The sequence below is a fragment of the Delphinus delphis genome, chromosome 3, assembly GCF_949987515.2.
Source record: "Delphinus delphis chromosome 3, mDelDel1.2, whole genome shotgun sequence".
Taxonomy (NCBI): domain Eukaryota; kingdom Metazoa; phylum Chordata; class Mammalia; order Artiodactyla; family Delphinidae; genus Delphinus; species Delphinus delphis.
Window position 1 is genome coordinate 12765695 of NC_082685.1, and position 21287 is coordinate 12786981.

Here is a 21287-nt window from a genome sequence, read left to right on the forward strand (position 1 = left end):
TTGAACGCAGGACCCCTGGGTGGTCTGCAGGTGGTGAGGGTGCCAGAGCACTCAGGCTCAGCCAAGTGGGGGTGTGTACCGGGTCCTCACAGGAGCGAACATCAGCCGCCCAGACCCCTGCTCCTTGCTGCCCTGTGCTGAGTCATGAGCCAAGACAGACCCACTGTGGTCGGGGCTGTGGGTGCCGGAGCGCTGCTGTGGGTGCCGGAGCGCTGCCGTGGCCAAAGCAGCGAGCTCCCTGCCCAGAGAGAGAAATGCATAGTGAGCGCCCCTCGATAAGAAGAAGCTAAGGGCTTCCCTGGTGGTGCAGTGGTTAAGAATCTGCCAATGCAGGGGACATGGGTTCAAGCCCTGGTCTGGGAAGATCCCACACGCCACAGAGAAACTAAGCCTGTGTGCCACGACTGAGCCTGCACTCTAGAGTCCGTGAGCCACAACTACTGAGCCCATGTGCTGCAACTCCTTGAACCCCGCGTGCCTAGAGCCCGTGCTCCGCAACAACAGAAGCCACCGCAATGAGGAGCCAGTGCACCGCAAAGAAGAGTAGCCCCGCTCGCCGCAACTAGAGAAAGCCCACACGCAACAACGAAGACCCACGCAGCCAATCAATCCGTTTATTAAAAAAAGAAAGCTAAACAACAGAGGGAGGGAGGGGAATGGCAGAGGCCTCTGGGATGAGGTCACCATTGAGCTGTGTCCACCAAAACAAGAAGAAGGATCTGCCAGGACAGGTTCTGGGGCGACGAGCATCCTGGGCAGTAGGAACAGCCTGTGCAAAGACCCTGAGGCCACACTGGACTCAGTGAGCTGGACAGGGCTCTGTCTCTGGGCCAGTGTCTGGGTGGGGAAAGAAAGATACTTGGGCTCCGAGAGCCTGGCTTCGGAGGTGGCCTTGGGAAACCCTGTGCTTGATTGCCAAGACAAGACAGAGAGCAAGGGACCCCCAGCATCAGGACCCACCCCCAGCCCCTCCCTGCCTGGCGCGGATGCCCCAGGGCAGGGGCATCAGTCAGGGGCAGTGGTGTGTAGGGGGAGTGAGGGCTGAGATGAGCTCCCTGGGGAAGAGGCCTGCCCTTTCAGGTGGGGCAGGGTATGGGTGCCATCCTTGGGACCTCGGCAGCCCCTCACTGAACCCCTGGTGCCTGGGAGCTGTTTCTCAGCTGCCAGCACCAGGAGCCACTTTCTGTTTCCGCTCTGTACCCACACATTGGCAGCCTCCTATGTGGGCCCTGCCAAAATGAAACTCGAGGCTGGGCTGGGGCTGGTGGTTGGGGGCACCTCTCCCATTACTGATGGGTGCCATAGTGACCAGATAGTGCCTGGGCGGGAGGGCAGAGGTGGGTGGTTGGGATGGTACAGGGCTGCCCCACAGGCCCGACTGGACCTATGAGGGCATGTCCAGCAGCCCGGGACCCCTTAGCCCCCGTCTGCTTGCCACGCTGGCTGTGGCATTAGTTAACGGGACAGATGAACCCCTGCCCACATGGAGTGCACATTCAAAAATAATGAGTAAGAGGTACAGCAGGACAGATGGTGACAAGTGCCAAGGAGAAGACTGATGGGGGGATGAGGGAGGTGCAACAAGCAGGTGACATTTGTAGGTAAAGCCTGAAGTTGGTGAAGGAGGAGCCCTGCCAATACCTGGGGGAACAGCATTCTAGGCAGAGGGAACAGCCGGTGAAAGACCCTGAGGCAGGACTCTTTGGGGTGTTGGAGAGCCACCTCCAGCTATGAGGCCAGTGTGGCTGGAACGGAAGGAGAAAGATGGAGAGAGAAGGGCGTGAGGATAGGTTGTGGGTCACAGTGAGGAGATGGGCTTTTACTCTGTGTGATGGGAGCTATGGAGGGCTGTGAGCAGAGGAGGGACAGGTAGGTTTCCTCTGGCCTCTGAGCAGGGTAAGGAGGAGGCCGAGACACTAGGAAGGAGGCACAAGGGTGGCCGAGGGTCGCATAAGGCTGTACAGGTGCAGAGAAGTGGCTGGATTCTGGGAACATTTGAAGGTGGGGAGAATTGGATTGCTGCAGGACAGAGGGTGAGGGAAAGGAGGAGGGATGAGGGCCCCTTTGACCCCCCCTTTCTGTTTTCACCTGTGCACCTGAAGGTCAGGTCAGGCTGGTGGCCATATGGAACCCAGCCTGGCTCCTGCAGGGCACACACTGATTCCCCCCACCTCGGAAGGCTGTGGGAGGACTCCTAGATGGGGAGAAGGGCGGGCACAGGCATGCGGGAGTCCTGGGGCTGGGATGAGGGCTACCAGTGGCAGGCGAAACGATGTCCCCAAGAGGTGACCGGTGCCTTTGGTGATGGCCATTGGGGGCTTTGGACACAGGTCGTGGTCGGTGTACAGTGGAAGATCATGGGGGGTGGTCCCAATGAAGTGATGGTCTTGATCCAGCCTGAGTTCCCCCACATGGGCACTCACTCCCTTGGCCTCCCTGAAGGCCTGTGTTAACCCGCTTCAGGGAGGCCTGCCAGGTCCTCAGGGTCACAGAGAGCAGCAGGTGGCCCTCAAGCGGGGGGATGGTGAGGCCTGAGTGTGGGACAGGGCAAGAGAAGCATGCTGGAGGGCCTGGGAAAGAGAGAATCGCTGGTCCTGGGCACGGCTTACTGGTGCTCACCTTGCCCCGTGTTGCGGACACAGCCTGGTGGGGTGAAGGAGCCCAGGATGGGCAAGGGCATCCAAGCGAGGACGAGGGATGGGGACACGGGGCCGCTGCGGCCCTACTCGGGTTCAGGTCAGGCGGGCGCCAGGCAGACACCCCCTCCACCCCCCGGTCGCCCCCCTCCCCCCTCCCCCGCGCCTGGGTTTCCTCCACTGGAAAATGAGCCAGATCGCTGGCCCGCCTCCAGGACGCGGCGCGACAACGCCAGGACTTGTACGCCCGAGGTCGCCGCTGCTGCCTCCGGGGGACCCAGCTCCTGCGCGCCCCGGCCCCGCGTCCCTGCGGGGCGGAGCTAGCACTGGCCCCGCCCCTCCGTCCCACGGGCTACGGCCAGCGCGCCCCCGGCCCAACTGCGGCGCGTGACGCGGGGCGCGCGGCTCCGGCGGCCACCGTGGGCGGGCGCAGACTGCCGGGACGACCGGGAGCGGGCGGCATGGCGGCGGCGGGGACCGCGGCGGGTCCGGCGGGGCCTGAGCCCATGCCTAGCTACGCGCAGCTGGTGCAGCGCGGCTGGGGCAGTGCGCTGGCGGCTGCGCGGGGCTGCGCGGACTGCGGCTGGGGGCTGGCGCGCCGCGGCCTGGCCGAGCACGCGCACCTGGCGCCTCCTGAGCTGCTGCTGCTGGCGCTCTGCGCACTCGGCTGGACCGCGCTGCGCTCGGCGGCCACTTCGCGCCTCTTTCGGGTAAGTGCTGCTGGGGGTTGGGACGTGGGGGTCCCGGGCTGGGGGGCCGGGATGTTAGGGAGTCCGGGGCGGGGACCCAGGGCTGCCGCGCGCCCCTTTGTGTCTCCGCGGACCAGGGTGACTGGAACGTGGCGAGCCTCAGGCTGGAGGAGCTCGGGACGCGGAATCTTCGGCCGCCGCGTGCCCCTCTGGGCCAGGGCGGGGTGGGGTTGCGAGTGGATGTGGGGGTGTGGCCGGGCTGGGGGAAGCCTGGAACGTGGGGACCCTGACAAGGGTAGGATGCTCAAGATGTGGGGGAACAGGTCCGGTCAGTGCGGGACAAGGGGGCCCCGGGCGGTGGGAGGGCCTTGTCTGCTGCGCACTCTTTCGGACCTAGCGGAGCTGGGTATAGAAGAGCGGAGGACACGGGCAGGGAAGGCTCGGCGCACAGGGGCTGCGTGTGCCTTGCGCCTCCGGGTCACTTGGGGCGCGCTCGGAACCGGATCGGTGTCCGGGGTCGGTGCGGCGGCGGGACTGGCTCGTCCGCTGCGACCGGGAAGAGGCAGGAGCTGCCCAGTCGCTGCCGCTCGTCTGTCTGGAGTCAGCGCCACCCTCCGATCAAGGGATGCAAAGGCCTGGGCTCCCTGGCCACGCCGTGTTCGCAGCCTTTGGGGGGAGGTGGCACGGCCTGGGTCTGCGAAGCTGGACTGTGCGGGCTCCAAGGGGTCGCCACCGAATTGCTCAGTTTCCGGCGAGCCTGGGAAGGCCACCTCCCCAGCTGGAGAGTGACTGTGGGGTGACATTGGCGCCTGGCCTCCCTCCCATCCTTGGGGAGGGGTCGCTGCTATGGGAGCTTGTTGGAAGGCGTTTGGGCTCCAAGCTTGGCTGTGACTTCCCTGAGGACCAGCTGGGGTCACTCCGCCCGTCTGACTGGAGGTGGCAGGGGGTGCAGGGACAGAGTGCCTGGAGCCAACAAAGGGGCCTTTCTCTGCTGGCTGGGCAGAGGCTGGCCCTTGTTAAGTCAGGGATGGGGTGTTGTCTGGCTGCCATTGTCCCCACTCCCACCCCCATATGACCCACATGGGGGTTAGAGACCGCAGCCACCACGCTGCTCCAGGGAGGGGGAGGCAGGCATGACTATGGCCCCTCCGTAGGTGAGCCCTGGTCCCAATCTTGCTTTGTTGCTTCCCCCACCTTCCCAGTTTCCAGCTGGGCAGTGGGAGGTCCAGGAGGACGAGGGCCAGAGCCCAGGAGGGGGATATGGTTGCTCTGGGACTACCAGGGTGGAGCAGGCTTCCTCCCCACGTTCCTGAGGGAGCTGGGTGGGGGACAGCAAGGTCACGGGCCCCTCACTTTTAGAATCCCTGGACGTTGGGCACTCACTCCAGTTCGTGGCTCGCCCTTCCCAAGAAACGGGCGGAGGGGCTGCCTCGTTCTCCAAAGCTCATCTTCTTGGCAGTCGTGTGGTTGCCAGGGGTTACCGGAGCTGGCTCTGGCTGTCTCCATAGCGACTGTTGGTGCTCCGGCCCCCTCAGCCTCGCCTAGGGGAGGGGGGCGGGGCTTGGCCGGCAGCTCTGGAGCCCCGCCCCCAGAGAGATTGAGGCTCTGCCCCCAGGACTCCAGGGGCGCTGGGTCCCTGAAATTCCTCCATGCCTCACCGTTGCATGCTCCCACTTCTCTTGTCCCCTCCCTGCTGTCCCCTCAGGTCCCCCCATCTGCGGTGTCCTTTCCTTGACCCTCTTTCTTCCTCTGCCCCATCCTCTCTTCCTTTTCTCCCCTGAGTTCCCATGTCCTCCCCCACCTACCCACCCCATCTTCCCCAGCCCCCGTTCCTCTCTGGTCTCCCCAATTCCTCCTCTGAGGCACCCCCTCCCGTCAAGTTCCTCCCGCATGGGGACTGCTAGGGTTCCAGCCCCCCATGTTCCCCCGGATGCCCCCATATTCCCCTCCAGTTCACTCCCATTGCCCCTTCCAAGTCTTCTCTTTAATCCTTCTTCCTCTCTGTCATACCCCTAGCTCCCCCCCCCAAGCCCCCCAGTCCCCTGGACTGACCCCACTGGTCTCCCTTGCTTTACACCCACGTGTCCCCCTCCTCCCCTCACAGCCTCCCCTCACGTTTCCGCCCAGGTCTCCCCCATCACTCCCCTCCCCTTGCGGCTGCGGCTGGACAGCTGGGCACTAAGTTTAGCCCTTGGCAGGTACACGTGGGCTCTGGTTACTTTCCAGGAGGCTGTGGGTACCGGGCCCGGCACTGCCTGGCCTGGGGAGTCCCTGGGCCTTGGTTTCCCTACCCTGGAGGAGCGGCCCTTGGCTACCAGTGCTGATGGCCGCCCGCCTTCTCACCCGTAGCCCCTAGCCAAGCGGTGCCGCCTCCAGCCTAGAGATGCCGCCAAGATGCCTGAGAGCGCCTGGAAGTTTCTCTTCTACCTGGGCGCCTGGAGCTACAGCACCTACCTGCTCTTCGGCACTGACTACCCCTTCTTTCACGACCCACCCTCCGTCTTCTATGGTAGGGGACCTGCAGGGATGGGGCAGGTTGGGGGAGGGCCCTGTTCTGAACTCAGAGAAGGGTACATGGGGGAGCTGGACACTCATCAGACATCCCATGCTGGATGTCTGCTCTGAGACAAGGGCGATGAAGGGGCCCTGGGGCCAGAAAAGGGGGCACCTGTCCCTGTCAGGACTCAGGGAAACATCCTAGAGGAGGGGACCCCTTGTGTGGGCCCAGGCAAGCAGTCCAACACGTGCAAAGGCCCTGGGGCTTGCATGAGCTTGATAATATGGGGACGAAAGGAGGATGGCAGGAGCTTGAGTTTCGTCCTAAATGGGATGGGTTTGTGGATTATAAAAAACCTTCTTCTGGCTGCCATGTGGAGACAGATGAATCTTGGGTAAGGAGGGGAGCTGGGCCCAGGGGTTAGGCAAGGGACCAATGTGGCTTGGACCAGCTTGGCAAGGAGATAAAGGTGGTGAGAAGTGGCTGCATCCATTGATTGGATTCGACGTGGGTGTCATCAAGGCCTGAGCCCTGGGTGGGATGGGCAGGAATTTGACTGCAGTGTCCTCTGTTACCAACCGGCAGGCCGATGTAGAAAACTCAGTCTACGACGAGGGGTCAGGCTTCTCTACTCTTGTGCTGACCACCCAGACCGTGTATCAGGGACACACATGGACGTGTTTCCTGCCGTGTGATATAAACATCCTGGGAGGGCTCCTGGTGGCACCAGGGAGCTGGGCATGGAACCCCTGCGCTGCACCTGTCTGTCTTGTGACCATGCTGCCCACATGGCCACTTTTCCCGTGTAACACACGCACATTTCCCGTGTCATAAATCCCTAGAGGGGAGGTTTGAGCTGTCATTCAATTTTCCTTTATGAGAATGAACTGTAATTGAACTCTCTCTCTGTAATTGAAGTTTCGAGCATGGAGTTGCCTCTGGTTCCTGCTTATAAATTATGCTGTGATAACACACTTGCAAGTTAGCTGCTTCTCTGCAGGCACGCTTACTGAGTACCTACTGTGTACCAGGTGCTGTGCTGACACAACTGTGAGTAGGTCAGAGAAAGCCCCCCACCCCTGTGTTTTGGGGTGACATATCTGTTAAAGTGAAACAAGAAATCTGTTAACGGTGATAAGTGCAGATGAGGAAACTTGAGTGAGCAGAGGAGCATGGGATGTGGGGTGTCTAGGAGGTGGGGAGGAGGGCATTTTCTACAGGGATGGGGATGGTCCCACCAAAGGTGACTTTTGAGTGGGGACTGGGAGGAACCTGGGGCAGATGGGAAATGCAAAGGCCACTGTCGGACAGACACGCTACTGGCTGATCAGAAGCAGCAAGGAGCCCAATCAGGTGGGGTGGGAGCAGTGGGGGTCTTTACCATAGGGCCACGAGCAGAGGGGGGACGTTGACAGGACGACCTAAGGGTGGGGCTGAGGGCAGGAGCCGGTGTGCTCTGCCCAGGACAGGGTTGTGGTGGGGAGAGCAGTGGCTGATTTAAGAAATGTTTTGGGGCTTCCCTGGTGGCGCAGTGGTTGAGAGTCCACCTGCCGATGCAGGGGACACGGGTTCGTGCCCCGGTCCGGGAGGATCCCACATGCCGCGGAGCGGCTGGGCCCGTGAGCCATGGCCGCTGGGCCTGCACATCCGGAGCCTGTGCTCCGCAACGGGAGAGGCCACAACAGTGAGAGGCCTGCGTACCGCAAAAAAAAAAAAAAAGAAATGTTTTGAAAGCAGAATTGATAGGATTCACTGCCAAACCATAGGTGGGTGTGAGAGAGAAGGAGGATGGGGCTGGCCCCAGGGTCTAGGGGGCTGAGGGTGGGGCAGGTTTGGGGGAGACCAGGAGCTGGGTGTGGGATGCCCAGGTGGCTGATCCTGGAGATCGGGGAGGGGGATGAGGCAGGAGTGACATGGAGAGGCCAGAGCAGCAGGCGGGGTGTGTGTGGAGAGGAGGTTGGAGGTCCACAGACAGAGCCCGGCCCACCTCACCCCACAACGTGCAGGGAGGTGCAGACGCAGCCCAGATGGGGAATTATCTGCTGCCCTCTTCCCTCTGCCCCAGATCTGGGGCCCAAAGCTGGAGAGGGGGTGCTCTCCACTGTAGCAGTCTCGCCAGTGTGATAGGTGGAAAAGAGGGTGTCCCGTTTCCACAGAGGGTGCCTCCGCGTCCCTTCCTTCTCAAGAGGGACAGAGACACTTGGCAGGTGTGGGGAGGCCCCCCTCTGCTGACTGCAGCACTGCCACAAGGCTGTGCACGGAACGTGGGGGGAGACCCAGCCAGGAGTGTGAGTTTTGCTACTGAGCCCAATTGGGGAGCCCTGGATGTGTTCAAGTGGGGGATGAGTGATCTGTCAGGTGTCTTTCATTTTTTTTAATTAGGTAAACTTTACATAACATAGAATTAACCATTCTATTTTATTTATTTATTTTTGGCCGCACTGTGCCGCTCGCTGGATCTCAGCTCCCCGACCAGGGATTGGACCCATGCCCCCTGCAATGGAAGCACGGAGTCCTAGCCACTGGACCGCCAAGGAATTCCCAGAATTAACCATTTTAGCCAGTCACAGAAACACAAATATTGTGTGATTCTACTTATGTGAGGCACCTAGGGTCGTCAAATCCATAGAGACAGAAAGTAGGATGGTGGGTGTCAGGGGCTGGGGAAGGGGGAACAGAGAGGGAGTGTCTAATGGGAACAGAGTTTCAGTTTTACAACATGGAAAAACTTTTAGAGATTGGTTGCACAACAGTGTGAATATACCTAGTGCTACTAAACTTAAAAATGGTTAAGGTGGTACGTTTTATGTTATATATATTTTTACCACAACTTTTAAAACTTCACCATTTTAAAGTGAGCAGTTCAGTGGCATTTAGCACGTTCACAGTGTTGCACAAGCACCGTGTCTATCTAGTTCCGGCACATTTCCATCATCCCGAAAAGGAGACCCGTCCCCGTTAGCAGCTTGCCATCCCCCCTCTCCCAGCCCCTGGCAACCATTAGTCCGCTTTCTGTCTCTATGGATTTGCCTGTTCTATAGACATTTCATATACATGGAATCATTGGTATGTGGTTGCATGTGCCCGTTTGCGTCTGGCTTCTTTCACTCAGCATAATGTTTTTGAGGTTTATTCACATTGTAGTGTGTGTCAAGGCTTCTTTCCTTTTTAGGGCTGCATAATATTCCACATGATGTGGCTACACGAAACGTGGATTTACCACATTTTGTGTACCCAGTCACCTGCTGATGGACATTTGGGCTGTTCCCCTTTTGATGATTGTGACTAGTGCTGCTGTGGACATGAGTATACGGGGGTCTCTTGAGTCCCTGTTTTCAGTTTCCTTGGGCACAGGCCAAGAGTGGACTTGCCAGATCATGGCGTCTGTGTATTCACAGCCATCGAGGCTGCTGTGGGGAGAATGGACAGTCGGGAATAGGCTCTGGAGGCCGGGAGAAGCTGGGGCAGCGCTGGGAGGAGATGACGGTACCTGGACCAGGGTGGGGGCAGTGGGGGCAGGGCAAGTGAGTGGAGGTGGGGACCGAAGAGGGACCCCCAGATAGAGGTCCAAGTGGATCTCCGTTGCAGGCAGGACCAGGGTACAGACGAAGGGCTGTCACTGAGGTGGCAGCATAGGAGGCGTCTAAGGGATAGCTGGCCTCCAGGGGGACTTGAGGGTCTAGCTCCAGATCACTGAGGCTTGGAGGGGGAGGGACAGGAGACCGGGGATGGAGCCCAGGGAGGCCGTTACGGGGGATGGACAAAGAAGGAGCCGCAGACAGCAGGGCACAGTCTGGAGTTCTAGGTCGATTCGGGCAGAGTCCTCGGTGATGGACTGAGGAGGGGAGGCGGAGATGGTGGGGGGAGCGATGTCCCCTGGAAAGGCACGAGGCCTGAGTGCGGGTGGGCGCATGTGCAGGGGCAGGGGGCAGGAGGTGGCTGCAGGAGGGGAGGTGGAGCCGGGCCCGCTCTGCGGGAGAGCCCGCACTCATGGGCGTTGGAAAGTGTGTGATTTCTGCCTCAGCTGCTTGGCCGGCACAGCAAGGCAGGTGGCAGCCTCCATCGGTTTGGGGATTTGCTGGGAGGGCGGCACCCAGGACCGGGTGTCTTGAGCGAGCCTGGTAAGAGAAGACGGGGAAGGGGGCCTGGGGCACAGTTGGAAATTCTGCAAAGGACCAATTTCAGGGCAGGAGCACCTTTTTCTGTAGATCTATAACTGTTCTAAAAGGTAATGCCTATTCATAAACAATGATGGGTGGAGAATGGGTAACAGAAAACCAGCGACCAGAACAGCTGCAGAGATGCGTGGCACGCCCAGCATGCAGAGGACCCATGCGCGGCTTGAGGGAGTGTTCGGGGTCGCCTGCGGGTCCTGGAGGCCCTGCAGGTCCCCGACGGCACGGTCTGGCCCTCCCCAGACTGGAAGACGGGCATGGCGGTACCACGGGACATCGCGGTTGCCTACCTACTACAGGGAAGCTTCTACGGCCATTCCATCTACGCCACGCTGTACCTGGATGCCTGGCGCAAGGACTCAGTGGTCATGCTCATCCACCATGTGGTCACCTTGGTCCTCATTATCTCGTCCTATGCCTTCCGGTGAGTCCAGGAGGGGACAGGAGGGTGGAGGGCACTGGCGTGAGCAGTGGCAAGAGGCTGGCACAGGGCAGAGGCTGATGCCTGGGTGGGGGGGTATGGGGGTGTCCGTGGGAGAGGTTTCTGAAGAGAGATTCTGACGTGATGGGGCAAAACAGGTGCAGAGAGGCACCACCTGCCCCCACCCCATCTGTCCCCCTCCAGCTCCTCCTGGATGGCAACCTTGGCTGGGTCACAAAGCAAGTGTTTACTGAACACCTGCCATGTGGCAGGTGCTGCTGGGGGCACAGCCGTGAGCACAGTAGACAAAACGTTATGTTCCAGAGCCCACTGTGGCCACCACACGTGGTCATAGTGCTTCAAGGCAGAGCCTGTGCAAACCACAGCATGCTGTATGTGTAAAAGCCACCCTGATTCCAAGGGTAAAGGAGAGTGAAAATATCTTTCAGTCCCTTTGTTATGTCATTTACATGTTGAATGATGACATTTCAGATATACTGAGTCAATTGGAATATATTATTAAAATTAATTTTACTTCTTCCTATTTACTTTTTTTTTTAAACGCTGCTGATAGAAAATTTAGAACGAAATTGGGATTAGCAGATGCAAACTATTATATATAGGATGGATAAACAACAGGGTCCTACTGTATAGCACAGGGAACTATATTCAATATCCTATGATAAACCATAATGGAAAAGAATATGAAAAAGAATATATATATATGTATAACTGAATCACTTTGCTGTACAGCAGAAACTAACACAACATTGTAAAGCAATTATACTCCAATAAAGATATTAAAAAAATAAAAATTGAACATGGAAACTCAAAAAAAAATTAAAAAAAAGAAAATTTAAAACGACATATACAGCTCATATTCTATTCATTTTTTTAAAATTTATTTTTATTTATTTTATTTATTTATTTTGGCTGTGTTGGGTCTTTGTTGCTGCGCCTGGGCTTTCTCTAATTGTGGCTAGTGAGGGCTACTGTTCGTTGCAGTGTGCGGGCTTCTCATTGCGGTGGCTTCTCTTGCTGCAGAGCATGGGCTGTAGGTGCGTGGGCTTCAGTAGTTGCAGCATGTGGGCTCAGTAGTTGTGGCGCACGGGCTTAGTTGCTCTGCGGCATGTGGGATCTTCCCGGACCAGGGATTGAACTGTGTTCCCTGCACTGCTCCACCAGGGAAGCCCCTCAAATTCTATTCCTGTTGGACTAGCTGTGCCCTCCAGCACAGTAGCTGCTGGCCACAGGTGGTCATGTCAACTTTAATTAAACTTAAATAAAATCACACATTCTGTACCTCAGCCCAGTATGTGGCTGGTGACTCCTGTATTGGACAATGCAGATTTAGAACATTCCTATCATTCTTGAAAATTTATTAGACAGCCCTGCTCTAGAGGGTAGAATCAGATAACAACCCCCCCACAAAAAAAAAACCATGAAAGAAAAGAACTAACAGTTTGTTTGAAGGTGATCACTATGGAAAATTCAAGTCGGAAGATAAGGACTGCAGAGGTGGTGAGGTGAGGTGGGGTGGTCAGGGGTGACCGGTGAGCCGAGACTGAAAGTTGGTGAAGGAAGGCTCCGGGAACACCAGGGATGTTAGGGGATGAGAACAGCCTGTGGCTGTCAGGAGGGCAGAGTGGGCATGAAGACGGTGACAGAGGTGCACAGCCACATCCAGGCTGAACTCAGGCACCACGCAGCTGTGAGGCGGAAGGCTGGATAGGGACGGGGCTCCAGCCTTCGTCAGATCCTGGTGGGGGTGCGGCCTTTCCCAGGCAAGTCTGCAGTTCGCAGCAGTGTTCAGGTTAAATGTACAAACCTGGGAGCATCAGTGAGGCAGTCATGTTGAAAGTGTGGGGTATCTGGACACAGAATGACCCAGGCCTGTGAGGGTCAGGGGTCATTGAGGGTCAGAGGTCACAGAGATGAGGAAGGATCAGAGAGGGCACTTCCAGGGAGGTTCCTGAGCCTGGGGTGTGGCTGCCACAGGACGGGTGCAGCCTGGGTGTTACTGCTGACCTAGCCCTGTGAAGGGGGGATGGGCAGGGCAGATGGGCCAGGGAGGACAGCTCTGAACAGACCCACGGGAAGCCTGGAGGGGTGGCCAAGGGGGCCTGTGCTTGGGAGCCTCGGTGCGGGTAGGGGTCCCAGGGTAACCAGCCCTCTCTCCTCTCCCGATTTCCTCCTCAGGTACCACAAGGTGGGCATCCTTGTGCTCTTCCTGCATGACATCAGTGACGTACAGCTGGAGTTCACCAAGCTCAATGTCTACTTCAAGTCCCGCGGAGGATCCCACCACCGGCTTCACGCCCTGGCTGCAGACCTGGGGTGCCTCAGCTTCAGCCTCAGCTGGTGAGCCGGCAGGGGAGGAGGCGGGCCTAGTGGAAGGGGAGGGGACCTGGTGGAGGTAGGCGGGGCCAGGCCGGGAAGGAAGTGGGGCTTATGAGAGTGGGTGGAGCCAAGCAGGAAGGAAGTGGGTCCTAGAGAGGCGGGTGGGCAGGGAAGGGGTGGGTCCTGGTGAGGTGGGTGGGGGCTTGGTGAGGTGGGAGGGGCCAGACAGGGCCAGGGTGATGTGGGCGGGGTCTGGTGGGACAGCAGAGGGCACGAGTTGGGAATAAGCAAGCTGGGCAGGAAAGGACAGCACAAGAATGGAGACAGCTGGGCAGGAATGAACAAGGGTGGGGTAAGGAGACATGGATGGGTGAGGATGTGCAGGGACAGATGGATGAGTCCAGACGGGACAGGACAGGGACTGGGGGGAAGGGGAGGGGGCTCCCCTCCCCCTCCCCCTCGCCCCCACAGCCTCCTCGACGCGCCCCTCCCTTCTGCAGGTTCTGGTTCCGCCTCTACTGGTTCCCGCTCAAGGTCCTGTATGCCACGAGCTACTGCAGCCTGCGGTCGGTGCCTGACATCCCCTTCTACTTCTTCTTCAACGCCCTCCTGCTGTTGCTCACACTCATGAACCTCTATTGGTTCCTGGTGAGTTGGCGCTCACAGCTCCTCGCCACCCCTTTCTTCTCAGATGCCAGTCCTGTCCCGGTCCCCGTCCCCAAGGAGCGCTCCAGGTGCACGCCCTTCTCACGCACTCCCAGGGAGGAGGGGCATGTTAGGCAACGTGCAAAGGGCCGGTGGCAGGAGCACCCAGCCATCAGGAGGGCAGCGAGGTCGGGGACGGGGCTCTCTTCTCACCTGTGCCTTCCCCTCCCACAGTACATCGTGGCTTTTGCTGCCAAGGTGCTGACGGGCCAGGTGCGCGAGCTGAAGGACGTGCGGGAATATGACACAGCAGAGGCCCTGAGCCCGAAGCCCAGCAAAGCTGAGTGAGTGTGGAGGGGCCCCCAGCCCTAGTTCATTCCTTAACCACGTCCGTCTGATCGAGCGCACTCTGTGGGTAGGCCCCGGAGACACGGCAGCGGATGAGGCTGATGCCGACGCTGCCCCCCCGGAGCCTGCATCCACAAGAGAGACTGCGACAAAGGCATGGACGACGTAGCGACAGAGTTAGATGCTGTCAGGACAGACAGCGAGGAAGGTGGGGGTGGAGAGGTGAGGGGCGAGAATCAGGGTCTCGGTGGTGGGAGCCGTGAGGGCCAAGCCCAGTGCTGAGGATCAGCTGTTTTCCAGGCCTGACGGCAACCTCTAAGCAGGTGGCAGTGGAAGGGGGCGGTGAGGGGGTGCCATGGGCAGCCCAGGGAGCCCGGGCTCTGTTCGGGCCAATACCCTCTGGTCCAGGGGGGCAACCACTGGTCAGCCAAGCAGGAGATGGGGCCGGGGGTTTGGGCCCAGGTGGGATTTGTAGGGATGACGAGCCAAAGGGGCCTCTTCGACCGTCCTGGAGGTAGGGGCCTCGGGACTGCCAGCCCTGGGATGTGAGCCAGATGGCGCCCAAAGCCCCTGGCCTGGAGGGGCCCCAGGAGTGAATGGAGGCGGGTTGGGATGACCAGCAGGGTCCAAGGTGTGCAGCGCCTCACAGTCAATGTGAGGGGTGGTTGAGCAGCACTGAGATGGGGGCTGCTGAAGGCTCGCAGGGCGCTCCCCAGCAGACCCTCTGATTTGACCCCTGGGAGGTCATCAGTGACCAACCTGGGAAAGATGGTTTCGGGGAAGCAGTGGGCTCAGAGTGCAGTGAGCTGTGGGTCAGAATGGGCAGGGAGGAGGATGAGAGAAGCAGAGATTTTTTAAAAATCTCCTTGAAAGACATGAGAAGGGGAGCAAAGAACTGGGGGAATTGCCAGAGCAGCCAAAAAGCCAGCGCCCAGGTTAGAGGGGAGTCAGGCAGGTGAGCAGGGATTGTGGACACAAGAGGGCTGGGCCGCAGGTGAGGTCACCCCAGTGGTCAGATCCCAACTCTGGTGTAGAACTAACCAGACTTGCTTTGGATGTAGGTGAAATAGAAATAAAAAATTCAAAGATGACCCAAGACCTCTGGCTCGAGCTGCCATTTACCGAGATGGGACTCAGGGCAGGACCATGTGCACCGGTGGGGGTAGGGGGTTGGGAGTCTAGTTTTGAGGGTGTCGGATTGTCGATGTCCAGCGAACCTGAGTTGGGAATTGCGCGTAGAGGTCAGTGAGGTCTCACCAAGGAGTCTGACCAACCCTCAGAGGCTTCCAGAAGAAACAGTGATTAAAGAGAACTCCAGGGGTGAGGTTGGGGAGGCACCTGCTTGGCTAAATCTAAAACTGAAAGACCTTTCTGCTGTAAAACAGTGAACTCCTAGAGATGTCCTTGTAAACGCAGAGCCCAAGGCAAAGAGCAAGCCAGACCACCTAGCTCCACCCTGCTCCCTGCTCTGTCTCCCCCAAGAATGTCCAGCCAGAATGTGAGTTGGGAGGCTGGCGCCTCCAGCCCCAAATGACAGCATTCCCACTAGGATGGCAAAGAACAAACTCCATACAGAAATGACAGGGGACTGGGGACACGCTGCCATGGTTGGCCCCATGGGCACCACCTGCAGAACCTGGTCCCTAAGGATGGCTAGAGTTAGCGCAGTTGGGTATAAAACAAGATGGGATAAAAAGCAATGAGAATGTGGAATGTGCCACAAAAGAGCTGGTCAGGACACCTCAAAATCGTCAGGTCATGGAAAACAAGAGACTGAGGAACCGTCAGCTCAGATTGACTGAATGCGATGTGGGATCCTGGACCAGAAAAGGGACATCTGTGGAAAAACTGGTGAAATTCAAATAAAGTCTATGGTTTAGCTCATAGCAATGTTCTAGCATTGGTTTCTTAGTTGTGATAAATGCACTGTGGAGATATAAAGTGTTAACGTTCGGGGAAACTTGGGCAGTGGCTACTGTGGAGCTCTTTATGCTATCTCTGCAAATCTAAAATTATTCTAAAATGAAAAGTTTATTAAAAATGTAAAAGGCATGAGAGACCATGAAAAACAGCATTGGATGTTAAATATATTTCTTTCCTAGGGCTGCCGTAACAAAGTACCACAAACTAGGGGGCTTAAAACAACAGAGGTTTATTCTCTCACAGTTCTAGAGACCAGAAGTCTGAAATGAAGGTGTCAGCAGAGCCACTCTTGCTCTGAAGGTCTTCCTTGCCTCTTCCAGTTTCTGGGGGTTCCAGATGTTTTTTGGCTTGTGGCTGCATCACTCCAATCTCCATTTCCTGTCTTCAAATGGTCTCTCTGGCTCTTATAAGGACATTTGTCATTGGATTTAGACCACTATGATCTCATCCCAAATTCCTTCACTTAATTACATCTACAAAGACTCTTTTTCCAAATAGAGTCACAGTCACAGTTCTAGAGATTAGGATGTGGACATATCCTTTTAGGGACCACCGTTCAACCTATTATAGATGTTAAGTCTCCCAACGATTAGATACAGCTGAAAAGAGAATCAGTGAATTGAAAGCTGCGGAGAAATTACCTAGGATGCAGCCTAAACAAATGGAAAATATGACAGCTAGAATAGTAAGAATTATGTGGCTGAGTCCTAATAGGAGATAGATAGACAGGGAGAGACAACATGAGAAGACATAATGCTGAGAATTTTTCCAGAAAGTGACAAGACATAAATCATAAGCAGGATGAATACAAAGGCATCCGGGCCCCAGACACATCATAGTGAAATGTGAAACAGCTACAGAAAAGAAGAGATGACCTACGAAACAGTGACAGACTAACAGCAACGAGGGAAGCTGGAAGACTGGAGTCAGATATCACCTCAAATGCTGAAAGGAAGTAACAAGAAACCGGGACTCTTATACACAAGTTTAAAAACAGTTACTCAAGAGAAAGGAAACCTGTTGGCTTGCATGAGATCCTGGGTTTGGTCCCCAGCATCCCCACCAAAAAAAAAAAAAAAAAAAAGGATATCGGCAGGAACAAAAACTAAGAAGGCTTACCATTCACAGATCTTCTCTAGGAGGATATTTCAGAAAACTACCCCAAGAGATAGATCAGCAGAGAAATTGATACATATCTGGGTAAAAAATTTTTTTAACGCCTAATTTGAGAGATTTTAAAAAATTAGAGCTGAAATATTTAATATTATTGAAACAGGATTGGTGGCTTTGCATTTTGCAGGAGGGTAGGGCATTACCTTTGGGCTATATTGAGTATTTATGTTAACACTATTAGGGTGTAGAGGGGAGAATGGAAGCAAAAACAGGTACAACAAAGTAAATGCAGGAAAGGAAAGCTAGAAAAAGCAGGGTAAGTAATGCAGAATGAGGGTAGAATCTCAACTATTGCGCATGCAAATAAACACACGTGGAATAATCATGACAATTACGCGACTGGGCTTTTAAATAAATCCATCTCTGACCTGGTCAAAAGACTTCAACTCCAGGATAAATAAAAGTTGTAAGTAAAAAGACAGGAGGAGGGCTTCCCTGGTGGCGCAGTGGTTGAGAGTCCGCCTGCCGATGCAGGGGACACGGGTTCATGCCCCGGTCCAGGAAGATCCCACATGCCCCAGAGCGGCTGTGCCCGTGAGCCATGGCTGCTGAGCCTGCGCGTCCGGAGCCTGTTGCTCCGCAACGGGAGAGGCCACAACAGTGAGAGGCCCGCGTACCGCAAAAAAAAAAAAAAAAGACAGGAGGAGAAAGGTGTAATTTTTGATGTGAAAGGATCCTCATGATGCAGCCCTAAACTGTGGCGAGATGGGACCACAGGAGGTAAAGTCCACGTTCCTCATCAGGCAGCTCCGAAGCAAGAACAGATGTTCTTTTTAAGCACAGGAACACTTCTCAAAATTGAAAAAAACCAGGGGCAACCTCCGTTGCTCAGAACCAGGATCGTGCAGACCATGTATGATGAAAATGCAGTTAGATTTGAAAACAATGACTGAGAACCACTTTGAAGGACCCCGGAGTGGAGAACAAATCATGTGGCAAAGCAGCACTGAGGCCTTCTTTGCTCCTGCTGGTTCTCTCTTCTGAACCCCCTCCATGGGGCCCCTCCTGGACCTCTGTCTTCGGCCCCCTGCAGTGGCCCCTGCACCCTGGTCACGACGTCGGTCTGAAGCCCCCATCGTTCTCTTGGGCTGCTGGGACCGCCATCCATCGGGGGCCCTCACCCCGCTCTGGGTCTGCTGACCTGCCTGAGGCTACCCCACCCCTCCGTACACCGGCTTTCTCCTCCGTGACACTCTCAGCTGCCCCCGCTGTATCTGAAGAGCCATGACCCGCACATCTGGTCCTCGCTGCAGCACTAATGGGGGCCAGGGGTCCTCAGCGATGCCTGGGCAGTGCCTGATCTCCTGAGACTCTTCCTTCTCCTCGGCCACCAACTGTCCTCACCATTGTCCCCTCACCCGATGACTTGGCTTCCATGTCCCCAGGAAAGCAGGGGTAGCCGGATGAGGACATCCACCCTCTAGTGCCGGCTGGCTGCTTTGGTAGATGGTCCGTCTCCCTCTGAGGCCACCGTCCCGGGCCACCGATGTCCACCCCTTTGCCTGCTCAGGGACATTCTGATCAAGAAGAGAAACCTCCTCTCTCCGCTCCGCTTACAGCCCAGCACCCCCTTCTCCTCCCTTCTCGAACCCAGCTCCCTCTGGGGTCTTCCCCCCACCACCCCGAGACCACTCCTGTCCGCTCCACTGATGCTAAACAAATCTGGTGGTCACTCCCCCCCGCCTTTTTTTGAACAGTTTTATTGAGATGGAATTCACACACCATGCAATTTGCCCATTTGCCGTGTAGAAGTCAATGTTTTTAGTCCATTCACAGAGTTGTGAAACCATCACTGCGGTTTTAGAACATTTTTGTCACCCCCGCAAAAGAAACCCCATACCCAACCCAACCTCTCCTTTTGCAATCGCCAGTCTGCCTCTGCTCCCTGCTTCACTTTCTTTTTTTTTTTTTTTTTTTAGTATTTTATTTATTTACTTGGTTGCACTGGGTCTTAGTTGCGGCTCGCAGTCTCCTTAGTTGCGGCACGTGGGCTCCCGCTTCACTTTTTAGTGCCTTCCTGCTCCGCATCTGGCCTCCCCCTCTCCCAGGGCCCTTTCACTTAATCCACCCCGACTTCCAAGTTTCTCTCCCAGCTCACAGTGCTCCTCTGAGTGCCATTGTCTGTGTCAGCATCTGCTTGACATTCCAAGCACCTTCTAAATATCCAGAATCAACCCCCATTCCCACCGCAAACTACCTCTCGTGAACATTTGTCCATCGCACTTGATGGCAACTCAGGGTGAAAACCTTGCAAAACCCTAGGGAGCCCCCCGTCTCTCCCTCTCCTCCTTATCCTCAAGGAAACATCCAGAATCCACCCGAGTCTCTGCCTGCCCACATCCCCCTGCAGCTTCCACCCTCGTCCTGATTTTCTCTTTCCCGCTGTGGTGCACTGAGACGAAAAAGTGTAAATCTGATTCTGCAGAGAGGCCGTCTCGCCCTAGTTGGGTACTCCCCTCCCCCGCAAATACACTGTTTTTGAGGAGGGAGGGGGCACTTGGAAGCTTGTGCAGAAAAACAAACCAGAATCACCACAGGAAAGCTCTGATAAAGAGGCACAGGGCGGGGGTACGGATCCTTGGAGGTATTAAACCTTCTATAGAAGTATAGGAATTAAAACAGTGGGAACAGAGCTGAGCCCATCAAACTTTAGCAAAGAAGCATCCCGGGAGGGAAGGAAGAACTGTCGATGGGACGCTTGCTTGGTAACCATCTTTATCTCGCATGAGCCCCCAGTGCAAACTCCCAAAGCATCAAAGATGTTGATGCAGAAATGGAAGCTGTGCAATCAAAGAGTCGAAATGAGAGACTGTGCCGTCCAGCAACTGAACTATGAGAAGACTCAAGAAGCTGGGAACCCCACCTCTGCTCTGTCTAAAAGACCAACAGGCAAAGCTGAAGATATAGGACAGATGGGAGGTCCACGGGGGGCTTATCTCTGATCTCCCAGATAAAGGGCTCCCGCGGTGGCAGCGAGAGAAAACAGCAGCCCACGGAGAAGTGGGCCGAGGGCGGGAGGTGTGCTCCCAGGAAGGGGCATCCAGTGGCTCCAGCCCCAGGGAAGAGCAAACTAAAGTGACTGAGACCATCTTCTCCAGGAAAGTCTTTATGTTCTCATATGGAACGGTCTCTGAGCTAGAGTGCTCCACAAACCAAAGGGCTGCAGGGTACAGTAATGCACATATGCTAGTATCTGAGGATACACAGAAGTCAAAGGGTGGTAGATCCCTAGGAGCCGCTCGGTTGAACTGTGAGTTTTCTATGCTTTCTGAGGTCTAGACCGTGAGAATATATTACTGGCTCAGAAAACTTAATACAGTTGTACATAAACTAGACTGTAGAATTCACTTTAGCAGAGACTGATGGACCATGTGCAAAGGCACGAAGAGTTCTCATACGTGGGAATAGGAATGGCCAATGGCCGTGACCGTAAGACTGCGGGGAGATGCTGTCTTGGCATCAGCAGGCTGGCCAGTTAAACAGGACACAACACCGAGCAAGTGATGGCAATAGCGGTGAGGGGCAGGGGTAGACCTGTTGAGTCCAGTAAGGTGGGCCTGGGCAGATCCCCAGGGTGCAGGTCCCTTCCCAGTCAGGACCCCAGAGACCTGCCACTAACACAGGCAGGGAAGATGGAATTAAGGAGATCATCAGTGCACATGGGAGCGATCTCGGTGGCACATTTTTGGAAAATTGAGGTGCAGGAGAAGACATCTTTGTAGACAGTTTGAAATATGCAAACCATGAACGTTGTTTAGACGTTAGGGGTCTTTCTCTGGGATCTTACAGTACTGATTCGTTTTAAAACACTACATAAGTTGTTTTAAGGACATGGAAGCAAAGAAGGGGCTGTGGCAGGTGTAGACAGAGGGCAGTGGATGGAGAATCATGGGCTGGGAAGCCTTTCCTGGTAGGGCCATTGTAGTTGGGGAGGAGCCTGCCCGGTGGGATAGCCGGGGGCTCTGGCCAGTTCTGCCTCCCTGGGAGAGGAGGAGGATAAAGCGCTGGTCCAGGTCCAGGCGATGGGCTTAAATCAGGCAGAGGTTGGTAGGTGACTTTTGCCCTCCAGCAGCCGCGGGTGGCCCAGGGGGGAGGGGAGAGGAGGGTTTAATTGTAGGAAGGAGCAGGGACCACTTGCCCAGCAGGCAGATGGCAGGGTCTTTTGGCCTTGTGGGCTGGGAGGAAGAATGGGGCGGGGCTGGGAAAAGGAGGGCAAGGAGGGCGGGACGGTGGTGGGAGGCGCTACGTGGTGGCGCGGGGTCCCTAGGCTAACCTGGGCCGGTTCTGGCTCGCAGGAAGCCGCTGAGGAATGGACTGGTTAAGGACAAGCGCTTCTGAACCCCTCGACCCCGGCCCCGCCGCCCAGGACCCAGCCCCACCCAACCTCGCCCTCGGGGACCAGCCACGCGGCTGCCCCATTCGCCCCCTGTACCCTGGCCC

At 56.3% G+C, this 21287-nt stretch overlaps 1 protein-coding gene across 1 annotated transcript; it reads left to right on the forward strand.

The window, feature by feature from the left end:
• Positions 1-3042: 3042 nt before the first annotated feature.
• CERS1 (ceramide synthase 1) lies at positions 3043-21279 on the forward strand. The gene is made up of 7 exons (XM_060008012.1): positions 3043-3346; positions 5675-5834; positions 10241-10421; positions 12618-12779; positions 13259-13406; positions 13638-13747; positions 21143-21279. Exons 1-7 carry the CDS (start codon positions 3098-3100, stop codon positions 21183-21185), a joined length of 1053 nt encoding a protein of 350 aa, XP_059863995.1. The 5' UTR covers positions 3043-3097; the 3' UTR covers positions 21186-21279.
• The last annotated feature ends 8 nt before the right edge of the window (positions 21280-21287 follow it).

Coding starts and splice junctions, on each gene's coding strand:
- CERS1 (XM_060008012.1), top strand. CDS start 3,098: ATGGCGGCGGCGGGGACCGCGGCGGGTCCGGCGGGGCCTGAGCCCATG. Junction 3,347..5,674: donor CCACTTCGCGCCTCTTTCGG/GTAAGTGCTGCT, acceptor TCTCACCCGTAG/CCCCTAGCCAAGCGGTGCCG. Junction 13,748..21,142: donor CCGAAGCCCAGCAAAGCTGA/GTGAGTGTGGAG, acceptor TCTGGCTCGCAG/GAAGCCGCTGAGGAATGGAC.